The sequence below is a fragment of the Sander lucioperca genome, chromosome 15, assembly GCF_008315115.2.
Source record: "Sander lucioperca isolate FBNREF2018 chromosome 15, SLUC_FBN_1.2, whole genome shotgun sequence".
Lineage (NCBI taxonomy): Eukaryota > Metazoa > Chordata > Actinopteri > Perciformes > Percidae > Sander > Sander lucioperca.
The window spans coordinates 9,249,168-9,261,177 of NC_050187.1; the positions used below are offsets into that span (position 1 = coordinate 9,249,168).

The following is a 12,010-nucleotide window of genomic DNA, read 5'->3' on the forward strand; positions in this document are numbered from 1 at the left end:
TATATATATATATATATATATATATATATATATATATATATGATAAATAAATATATATGATATAAATCACAACAATATTATTCAGCCTCTCCAACTCCAACAATCATGTTATTGGGTGCAGAATAACAAAAGAAGCATGTCTTACTTCAATACATCAGTAACTGCTTAATATTGTATGGCATATTTATTTGACAATTTTGCATCAATTGCGTTAATTCCCCACAGTAACTAGAATGCGTAGGGCAAAAACCAAAAACTGGAAAACCATTTTTTGATACGCTGAACGTAAACGGAAATCCACACGCAGGCTACATAATCGATACCAGAACCAATGACACAACATAATTTCATAAATATGCTAGACATTTTCCCCGGTTCCAGTCATTTTAACTTTGACTATCTAATTAATAGTCATTGTCGTTATCGTTATCACATGTATCAGTCGGTGAATTCACTGCAGAATTGATAACATGCCATGTTAAAGTACGCCCTGTTCTGTGCTCGATTGCTTTTGCCTATTCAAATATGGCGCTGTAAAAGCCAAGGTTTGTTTTTCATGGGCGCAAAGTATGTTAAAGTGCATTAACCGAACGGCCCAGTTTACGAGATATATCCAGTCAGCAGGCAACGATTTCTGCCTTAACCAAGATTTTAGGTAAGTTTTGTCAGGCAAATGTCGTAACTTTTTGTTAAAAATGATTGAGTTATTTCACACCAAGCGGTAGGCTAACGTTAGCTAACGTTACCACACTAAAGCCGGTTTGTTGACCCTAAATTAAAATCCCTGGCTAGATTGAAACTGTTAGCTTTGTTGCTACTTAGGGTGGTAGCTAAAACAGTTTGTGTGCGGAGCTTCTGTATGATTGAGCAATTCTAATATATTTTACAACCACAGGGAATTAAAGTAAACGTTAACCACATACTTAGAAAAACGAAGTCGACTGCCACTTTTGGTCACTTCTCTGGAGTTTATAGTGCTAATGTAGCAAGCTAACGCTAGTTTTCCTTCTGTGGAGGGGGGATTATTTTATGTAGCTAGCTAGCTAGCTAGCTAACGTTAATCCCTGTCGTGTTCTGGGCGAAGCAGATGTATTCGTGTTTTCAGTCAACTTCCTAACAGTACATTGTTATTTTTTAGGAATACGTTATTACTAACTTTTAGGTCTCGCTAGCTGACTGTACATATACAAGCAGTACGTTGTAGCAAAGGGACGTTATACAAACTATTTGTCCAAGTTCGTAAAAGGGTTGTATTTCAGACCTGTTCATAACCACGCCGTGTGAGTTAACTGATTAATTGTCATAATCCTATAAAGGTGGTCTACATAAACCATAGTTTGCCAACAGCAGCCGCTTTCCTAGTGATGTGACCAGGTGCATTTAATTGCTGTAACATTAGTAGAGTCTGAAGTGAATGTCTAATTGACCGAACATCTGTTAAACCCCCGAATGTCACATCAGTGAGGGTTGTTTCGTGAGTTGTGGCTGAATTTAGTACGTGTATAATATACAGAGTGTTTTGTCACACACAGAATGTCATATGATTCTTGTCCCTTAAGCATTCTGTCTTACCAAAAAAAAGGAGTCGCCCTCAGTACTAAAATCTCCCAAGACCATCATGTCAGATCAGATCAGAATATAAACATGGCAGGACAGACTGCTTGGCTAACTTGACTAAACTTTGACTGTACATTTAATTCCCTCCACTGCAGGCTGGTGTCATCCTTGCCACTCAGAATGACTGACCAGGCTGTGAAGAGGGTGGTTAGTGACATAATTCGCTCTCCCGAGGACAAACGGGTTTACAGGGGTTTGGAGTTTACCAATGGCCTGAAGGCCATGCTCATCAGTGACCCAACAACAGACAAATCTTCAGCTGCGTTGGATGTTCAAATAGGTAAAGGGCTTTCATCACTTTTGCCTTGCCAGGTAGTCATGTGTTTTCATTTGGCTTTCCTTACAGGGACCCTTTGGAAAGCAGTAGGGTAAAGATATGCACAAAATGTAACTATATATTTGCCCTGTAGGCTAGGGAAGTAGTCCATGTTTTAGTAAACTGCATGGGATCAAATTGTGTACTTTGCAGATTGCCATAGTTACACGCACAACCTCAATGCTGGCCATACTGTTTTTGCTATGCTTAGGGTAAGCATTTTTTTTTATTAATCTCGTTATCTAGTATTCATGTAGCCATGAATAAACCTTAAAACACAATATTGTCTGCCTACCTGGTGTCTCATTTACATATAAGACAGCTGCCCAGAAAAAAATATATGTGTGGATATGTGCACAATTTTGTGACTTCCATCTATATGTCCTCTCTGACTCAGCAGTAGTATATTGCATTTACTACAGGAGGAGGGAATTATGATATGCTTTATACACCCCAGCAGAGTTGCAGTGGTAGTGAAGTAAAATGTTACAATGAGCAAGATTGCTCTTAATTCTTTGGGTCATATTATTAACATACTGTTTCTATGTGTTAATTAAAGTAATTGCCAAGATAACAATGCAGGGTTTTTCCTGCATAGAGGAATTGTTGGTGCCCCCTTAAGAGGTTTTAGCCAGCCCCAAAGGAAAATCACCAGCACAAAAAAATGACAAGTATTGAGAATAAAAATAGCAATTGATTATTTGGTGATTTATTTACATATTAGTATTACTTTTTTTTTTAAAACAGTTTTGTTAATTGGGGTTTTATTTACTCAAGCATAATATACGTTTTGTTTATCAAATTGTCAGAAATAACATGAAAATGCATAGATTTCTGTCAAATAAGGTAACAAACGTATTGCCTTCACTGTACGTGGATCATGCTTACTGCCGTGCAAAGTTGTCCACCTGCTGCGAGCTACAGCTTGATCAACTGATTTTCTGTGGCCAATCTTCTTGAATTCACAGGTTCATTATCGGACCCAGGGAACATATCGGGCCTGGCACACTTCTGTGAGCACATGCTGTTCCTGGGAACAAAGAAGTACCCCAAGGAGAATGAGTACAGCCAATTCCTCAGCGAGCATGCAGGCAGCTCCAACGCCTTTACCAGTGGAGAGCATACCAACTATTACTTTGACGTGTCCCATGAGCACTTGGAAGGAGCACTAGATAGGTACTTTCTTGTTCATTTTGCCATGTACAAAAAGTAACTTGTCTCACATTAGGTTGCTTTCACACCTACCTCGTTTGGTCCGTTAAAACGAACCAGAACGCAATCCGACCCAAATACAAGAAGTGAACCAAGAGAATGCATTTTCTAGCCTGCAGTTTCCATCTTGCGCAGAATTTACGGACTTGCAGGCCTACATGATTTAAGGGACGATAACTTTCAGATCCATGAGCTGTTCTGAGCACACGTCGCTGGTCGTCTGTGTGACATCATCATCATCTCCCTCTTGCGCCATTATTTCTGTGAACAGAAGTGTCGGTGAGTTTCGGATATTTTGTCCAATAAACAAGGGACCGTTTCGATCGCGTGACATGTGTTTACAGTGTTTGGTGCGTTTGCCAAAGTGCAGTGTGAAAGCAAACCGAACCAAATGAAAAATGCAACAATGTTGTAACTTCAACCCCGAATCGCACTGAGTCAACCAAACTATACAGTAGGTGTGAAAGCGCCCTTGTGCATCTTAGGCTTGTCCTGTATTAAGGTTTTTTTTTGTTTTGTTTTTTAGGTGTGCTCAGCTGTATTTAACTGTGTTGACTTTGGCATCCTTGTATCACACTTGGTCTCTGCAAATGTCGTTTTATTTTATTTATTTATTTGACAGCAACAGTACATATTTATGAACATTGCTGTAAATATGCCAGAATTTGCCAAAAGTTTTCATCTGTAGTCCTGGCCAGATGTTACAGTAGACTCGCTAAAAGGAAGAAGAACAACTAGGAAAGGTAAAGCCAAATCGCAGTTATTGAAATGGGGTGCAAGCAGCAACTTGTGGTCAAATTAGTTTGACTAGTCTTTAATAATTTGTCCCCACATTTCATACATCAGTTAAAAGTTGCAAGTCCTTTTTTTCCTTTTAGGCTACTTATTCCTTTTGTACAATAAATATAGATGTCATCTCTGTGCCTAAGTGCTTGTTAATTTATCAGTATACAGTGTTTCCCTTGGGAGTCCTGGTGTTAACCCAAGTGAGCTGCCAGGTCGTTTTCTGTCCATCTTTGGTTACCAGACCCAGCTGCATTGTGCTCTCTTGTAACCATCCGCATAGTTCCTACCCCCCACTCAGGCGAGAGACGTCAGGGTAAGACTGATGTCCTCAGCCTTGCAAGGTCCTTGCTCTCGTGCCAGCTGTGGTGGTTTGCAGAGGACCATCGGGCGGTGTCAGAATCTAACCTATTGGGATAAGCTTACCTACTTATAAATGAATGATAGACTAGCAAGCACCTGTTTGTGTGTGCTAGGCTAATTTTTCACCTGCGCCAGTGAATTGTGAAGGCCATCTGGACCGTAGTGGTAGGAAAGGACAGTGCAGAAGAGTATGTTGAAATATTGATGATGTAGCATTGTGTCTGAAAGGATCATATGTGTCATTAGCTGGCCCCATTATTATAACCATACCCTTGCTATACTAATCAGAATGACTGTATTTATATTCTTATTTGGCCATTAACACATTAAAAGCAAGATTATTTGTTCTAGACTCACTATTTTGTGGTGGACAAAAACATTTTGGAGGCTTCATGTTACTAAAATTAACAGCCACAAGAACCTCATACTAAAAAACACATTTTAGTACCAAGGGTCATGCTGTGATGGTTTTGCAAGAGCTTTTTATTGATTTGAACAATTAGCTGTTGTGACAAAGGTACATGTTTGTCAGATGACATGATTTGCATAAATCTGTTGCATAAACCTTCAAATCTACAGCAAAAGCTGCCCTGGGGCGTAGCTTTAAAAACATTCAAATTTAGCGTGTGCGTGTCTCTCCTCATTTGCTTGGCAGTTGCTCTCACTTTGTACTAATGCAAATGGCCTTTCATTATATCCTGCTTCATGTCTTTTTTCTGTGTCCACAAATGGTCCTACACACTAAAAACAGTCTTCATTTAATCCAGAACAGCTTTAGGCTACTGTTAAACGAGCAAATATTAAATGTTTATTTCAAGTTTATACAGCCTTAAGTAATATTATCAGCTTGAAAGTTCATTAATACTAAACTGATACTAATACTGAACTCTACTGCTTAATGTTTCCTTTACTGTCATTTTGCGACCTCTGTAGGTTTGCCCAATTCTTCCTGTGCCCACTGTTTGATGAGAGCTGTAAGGACCGGGAGGTGAATGCTGTGGACTCTGAGCATGAGAAGAACCTGATGAATGACGCCTGGAGGCTGTTCCAGTTAGAGAAGGCCACTGGCAACCCTGACCACCCCTTCAGTAAATTTGGAACAGGTAGAAAATCTTGAGAGTTACCACTTCACCTGCACATGATCATATATTTTATTCTGACTTTCTGCTTATTGCTGTCTGCCTCCATGATATGTAAGGTTATCAGGTCTATCACATCTGTCTGTGTCGGCATACACTGAACACAACTGGAATAGTTTGTGTTAAAAACATTGGATGTTTAAACAAAAATACCATGTATTGGCTAGATGATCTGATTACGCATATTTTGGTCCTGTCCACTCGCCTATTAACATAATAATGTAAAAAAAGAAGTTAGATTTTGTTTTGCAATATTTAAATATATAGTGTTCATATTACACCACCTATGCAGTGTTTAAAGAACTATCATGCCCCACAGAGATTACACTATTAAAGGTCCCATATTACGCTAGTTTTTGGGGTTTCTACTAGAACATGGTTTCATGTTCATAAAAACACATTATTTTTCTCATACTGTCTGTCTGAATATACCTGTATTCACACTCTGTCTGAATATACGCTCTGTTTTAGCTCTTCTTCTGAAAACTGAAAAAGCTGGTAATCTCACTTTTTTACCGTTAGATATTTGGCAACATAAGTACCTCACTTTAGTAGTGTTTGCTAAACAAAATGACATGATGGTGTTCTATAGCAATAAATACAATTCAAGCCACCATTTTATTCACATGCTACAGCTTTGGTCTGTGACATCTTTAACACTTGTATGCCTCCTGATAACCATTAAGATTCACTCAGTTGACATTTAACTGTTCTCATAGCATAAAAGAGAGTTTACTCTCTGGGCCAGTGAATTTCCAGATCAGAGTGATGTGGACTTGGAAGCAGCTCCAAGCTAAGAATAGCCAGCTGATGGCAGTCTTGAATTATATAATCTTTTACTCCCAGTTAAGAATAAAAGAGGATCAGACAGGCCTGAAAGTCATGCCGTCTTAGCAGACAAACATAATCTTCTCAAGATTGTTGCTTTGTTTTTCTGTCTCCTGTCTCAAAAAACTTGAAATACGGTTCATTTCAGATAGCAGGCAAGCAGCTTGTCCATGTACCTGACATGTCATCATAAACCAATTCATGTTATCTGATTGAATCACTCACAAAGTTTTATGTTTTAGTGCCCTGAATATTTAAATGCAGTTCTCAAGAAGACCTTGCTGACGTTTATCTGTGTCTGCATCCTTTGCACAGGGTGGAACAATGATGAATGATGTTCCTCTATTTAGAATACAGTGATCATTATCTCTCCATTGATGATCCCATGATGCCAGGTCTCATGTCAATACACTGCTCATATTTGTGGATCTGGTTATTCAAACTAAATTGATAATTGCAGTTGGAGAGTGAAAATGAACCTGAATGATTTGACGTAGTGTAGAACTAGCAAAGCTTGATCATTACAATTGTACTTTTGTCATGGAGAAGTCGTGGCATGATTTTGAAAAACACATTTTCACTGTTCATTCAATCATTCTAGGTAACAAATTGACCCTTGAGACCCGGCCGTCTCAAGGTGGGATTGACATCCGTCAGGAGCTCCTGAAGTTTCATTCTACATATTACTCCTCCAACCTCATGGGACTGTGTGTGTTAGGGAGAGGTAAGAGTTGACCTCTCACAAACGTCCTGTTTAAATGTTGCACTCTGCCTGAACAGCACTCGTGCGTCTTGTCAACCCCTTGTACTGTCGGTTACACAGGACAACAAAGTAGAAAGTCATGTATGACTTTGTGTAGATGGCCTAAACCATACTATTTCAAAATTTAAATATAAACCATAATTAGTTTGATTTTCAAGTTAATATACAGAAATACAAAATATCCTTGTAAAATCAATTGTGATACTTTGCCTCGGTATAATTGCCAAAAACAAATTTTAGGTTGTAGTATTTGTTAAAGGTTAGTCCATTTACAGTATGCCCTACAGCACTTCCTCTTCTTTTGCATGTTTGTATTGTCTTTAGCTTTGCGTGGAGGTTTGTTTACTTTGTAAAAATATCCCCCTCGTTGGCCTTTTACTAGTTTCGGCCTTTGTAATCTTCTGTAATTACGAGACACTTTTAAAAACCTCTGCTTCCTTTGTGGTACAGTCTTTGTGTTGGAAGGACAGAAACTAATTTCTCAAACTACATGATATTGCAGAGTTGAAAATAAAAGCCAACGTGGGCTTCTCAAAGATGGGCTTACATTTTTTTTTTTTTTTTTTAATGGTCATAGCAATAATTACCTCTCAGAATGATTGTTAATAATGCATCGATGTTAGGATGCCGCATACCATCCATCCATCCATCTTCTTCCGCTTATCCGGTAACGGGTCGCGGGGGTAGCAGCTCCAGCAGGGGACCCCAAACTTCCCTTTCCCGAGCCACATTAACCAGCTCCGACTGGGGGATCCCGAGGCGTTCCCAGGCCAGGTTGGAGATATAATCCCTCCACCTAGTCCTGGGTCTTCCCCGAGGCCTCCTCCCAGCTGGACGTGCCTGGAAAACCTCCCTAGGGAGGCGCCCAGGGGGCATCCTTACCAGATGCCCGAACCACCTCAACTGGCTCCTTTCGACGCGAAGGAGCAGCGGCTCTACTCCGAGCTCCTCACGGATGACTGAGCTTCTCACCCTATCTCTAAGGGAGACGCCAGCCACCCTCCTGAGGAAACCCATTTCGGCCGCTTGTACCCTGGATCTCGTTCTTTCGGTCATGACCCAGCCTTCATGACCATAGGTGAGGGTAGGAACGAAAACTGACCAGGTACTTGAACTCCTTCACTTGGGGTAAAGACTCATTCCCTACCTGGAGAAGGCACTCCATCGGTTTCCTGCTGAGAACCATGGCCTCAGATTTAGAGGTGCTGATCCTCATCCCAGCCGCTTCACACTCGGCTGCGAACCGATCCAGTGAGTGCTGAAGGTCACAGGCCGACGATGCCATCAGGACCACATCATCTGCAAAAAGCAGCGATGAGATCCCCAGCTCACCAAACTGCAACCCCTCTCCACCCCGACTACGCCTCGATATCCTGTCCATAAATACTACAAACAGGATTGGTGACAAAGCGCAGCCCTGGCGGAGGCCAACTCTCACCTGAAACGAGTCCGACTTACTGCCGAGAACCCGGACACAGCTCTCGCTTTGGTCGTACAGAGATTGGATGGCCCTGAGAAGGGACCCCCTCACCCCATACTCCCGCAGCACCTCCCACAGTGTCTCCCGGGGGACCCGGTCATACGCCTTCTCCAGATCCACAAAGCACATGTAGACCAGTTGGGCATACTCCCAGGCTCCCTCCAGGATCCTTGCGAGAGTAAAGATCTGGTCCGTTGTTCCACGACCAGGACGGAATCCGCATTGTTCCTCTTCAACCTGAGGTTCGACTATCGACCGAACCCTCCTTTCCAGCACCTTGGAGTAGACTTTACCGGGGAGGCTGAGAAGTGTGATACCCCTGTAATTGGCACACACTCTCTGGTCCCCCTTTTTGAAAAGGGGAACCACCACCCCGGTCTGCCACTCCTTAGGCACCGTCCCCGACTTCCACGCAATGTTGAAGAGGCGTGTCAACCAAGACAACCCCTCCACACCCAGAGCTTTAAGCATTTCTGGACGGATCTCATCAATCCCTGGGGCTTTGCCACTGTGGAGTTGTTTAACTACCTCAGCAACTTCCACCAGGGAAATTGACGACAATCCCCCATCATCCTCCAGCTCTGCCTCTACCATAGATTAGCGTATTAGTCGGATTTAGGAGTTCCTCCGCATACCACCTATTTTATTTTCAAGTTAATGATTTGCTCAACCCCCTTGTATACAGTGCTCATTCTTTCTGTTTTTAAATGAAGAGCTGTCTCTTATTAAAAGAAGTGTCACTCGTGTTCATTATCATTTGCAAAGCTTTCTCATCTGAATTGTAAGAGACAGAAGTGCTTAGAAGAACATCCAAGCATGATTAATGGCTCCAAGTGGCTCTTTGTTACTCAACATCTGAATGTCTAGTGAGCTTTATTGTGCATTTATTGGTCAGAAATATCATTGGAGTGGAACAGTTTTGTGCATTCTGGAAATACTTTATTGATGGTCAAAGTATTATAGTTGATCTAAAGTATGTTTCACTGAATGAGTGTCAAGAGCTACATACTGCTGAAATGTTTCATTGGGTCTTCTTTGCATTCATATGAGCTACTTGTTGTCTATTAACTTTAACGTAAATCTGAGCTTTTTTCCTCTTTACGTACAGAATCATTAGATGAGTTGACCTCCATGGTGGTTAAGCTATTTGGAGAAGTGGAGAACAAGAACGTACCTATCCCAGAATTCCCTGAGCACCCCTTCCAGGAAGAACACCTCAAAGTGAGTCTATTACTTACCTTGCTAATGTTTCTCACACTTAACACTACACTCTTTACTGTAATGTAGGGCCATAGACAGTATTGAATGAGATAGTATTTATTAGGTTTTGTTATCCAGTTACTTCATCATGATAACTGGCTGTTCTCTCTCTCTCTCTCTCTCTCTCTCTCTCTCTCTCTCTCTCTCTCTCTCTCTCTCTCTCTCTCTCTCTCTCTCTCTCTCTCTCTCTACATATATATATATATATATATATATATATATATATATATATATATATATATATATATATATATATATATATATATATATATATATAAATAAATAAATAAATAAATAAATAAATAAATAAATAAATAAATAAATAAATAAGACAGTGGGAAAATGTATTCAGGCACTACATCATGAAAACATTTTCCTGTCATCACTCGTCAAAATATGGTTTCTAGTGGCCGGGTTGGCTCAGTGGTAGAGCAGGCACACATATACTGAGAAGTTTATGCCTCGACGCAGAGGTCCAGGGTTCGAAATCCGACCTGTGACAAATTTCCTGCATGTCTTCCCCCTCTCTCTCCCCTTCCTCACCTAGCTGTCCTGTCAAAAATTAAAGGCGGAAAAGCCCCAAAAAAATCTTATTTAAAAAAAAAAAAAAAAAAAAAAAAAAAAACACTGATGAATGAGTCACAACACGTTTTTTTTTCTGTTCTTTGTTTTCTGTCGCAGCAATTCTACAAAGTGGTGCCTATTAAAGACATCAGGAACCTGTATGTGACTTTCCCCATCCCGGACCTACAGAAGTACTACAAATCTAACCCAGGACATTATCTGGGACATCTGATTGGTCATGAAGGACCTGGAAGTTTGTTATCTGAGCTCAAATCTAAAGGTAGGACATAAAGGTTGTTGAATTTAAAATATTGTTTTTTATTTTTTTAAATAATGACCATATACAGATATTAAAAATTAAGAACAAAATGCTGAATATGTAATATTTTCTGATTTGATTTTTCTATTAAACTCTATTAAGATGTTCAATTTCCATTCTTATGTTACGTTTAACAGAAAATGACCATGATTATTATTTTGAAGGCTGGGTGAACACACTTGTGGGAGGGCAGAAAGAAGGAGCCAGAGGATTCATGTTCTTTATCATCAATGTGGACTTGACTGAGGAGGGCCTCTGTAAGTAGTACAGCCGACTCTACGTTAACCGTAGCTCATTTACCATATGCTGATGTGCTTTGCATGTGGTTGTGATTATCCCTGTTGTGGTCAGATTTGTATATGCGCGATTAAATGAAATGTAGATACTGTTCATTGAGTTATGTTTTTATATATATATGTTATGTGTCACTGCAGTGCACGTTGAGGACATCATCTTCCACATGTTCCAGTACATCCAGAAACTGCGTACTGAGGGACCACAGGAGTGGGTGTTTGAGGAGTGCAAGGTAATTAATGTTGTCTGTTCAGCGACAACATTTCAGACAGAGGGGCAGGACAAACTTGACCTACTTATTTCTGGTTAGCGGAGAAACTAAAAGAGCAGCACCGGCTTTGATAGCAGAGACTGATGGATTCAAACCTGCCAGCTATTTTCACCATCTTGTCTGCTTAAACGTAGCCATGTCAAATGGAACTTGATAGTATTCCTTTTCTATGCTACACTGTGAAAGTCTGTTTTTACTAAAATTGTCTTTCCTAAAGGATTAGAATAACATGGAGATTAAGTTCCTGTTTTTTAGAATCTAAAAAAAATCTTACTTTTTTTTTTTTTTAACTCTATTTAAAGTATTTGTACATGTTTACAGAAAATAACAAACACAAAGAACACTGTGTGGGGGTACTACAGTTAATTTTACATGATTCCGTGTGTTAAATGTCCTTTTTAATGTCCACAGACTTTAACAGTGAAGCAGCATCCATTTCTTCTGATATAAAGAGTCAATTTCTCCCATTTTCTGAGGAAGATTGCTCTTCTAGATCTTAGAGAAAAAAGTTATCCTTTCCATTGTAAAGATCTCCTTGATTATGTCTATCCACTGTTTAAAGCTTGGAGGCTCAGAATCTGGCTCTAAATGTCTGTTGTATGTGCTGTGGATTTACCCATTACATCTCTGTCTCTCTCTGTAGGATTTAAACAAAGTGGCCTTCAGGTTCAAGGACAAGGAGCGACCCCGTGGCTACACTTCCAAAGTGGCTGGTCTTGTACACGTAGGTCCCCTCTATATCTGCAAAGATTGTTTCCAGGGAGACACAATGCAGCTCTTGCGTCTGTACCTGCTGTCGTC

General features: G+C 40.2%; 1 protein-coding gene across 2 annotated transcripts in view; it reads left to right on the forward strand.

Moving 5' to 3' along the window:
- The first annotated feature begins 414 nt into the window (after nucleotides 1–414).
- Nucleotides 415–12,010, forward strand: part of ide (insulin-degrading enzyme) — a 35,793-nt gene continuing 24,197 nt past the window's right edge. For both annotated transcript variants that reach the window (XM_035992125.1, XM_031296872.2), the window contains exons 1-10: nucleotides 415–655; nucleotides 1,713–1,897; nucleotides 2,902–3,109; nucleotides 5,225–5,394; nucleotides 6,860–6,982; nucleotides 9,610–9,722; nucleotides 10,443–10,605; nucleotides 10,809–10,901; nucleotides 11,079–11,170; nucleotides 11,853–11,933. In XM_035992125.1, coding sequence (XP_035848018.1) covers nucleotides 570–655; nucleotides 1,713–1,897; nucleotides 2,902–3,109; nucleotides 5,225–5,394; nucleotides 6,860–6,982; nucleotides 9,610–9,722; nucleotides 10,443–10,605; nucleotides 10,809–10,901; nucleotides 11,079–11,170; nucleotides 11,853–11,933 — 1,314 coding nt within the window. In that variant the 5' untranslated portion in view covers nucleotides 415–569. The remainder of the gene's footprint in view (nucleotides 656–1,712; nucleotides 1,898–2,901; nucleotides 3,110–5,224; nucleotides 5,395–6,859; nucleotides 6,983–9,609; nucleotides 9,723–10,442; nucleotides 10,606–10,808; nucleotides 10,902–11,078; nucleotides 11,171–11,852; nucleotides 11,934–12,010) is intronic.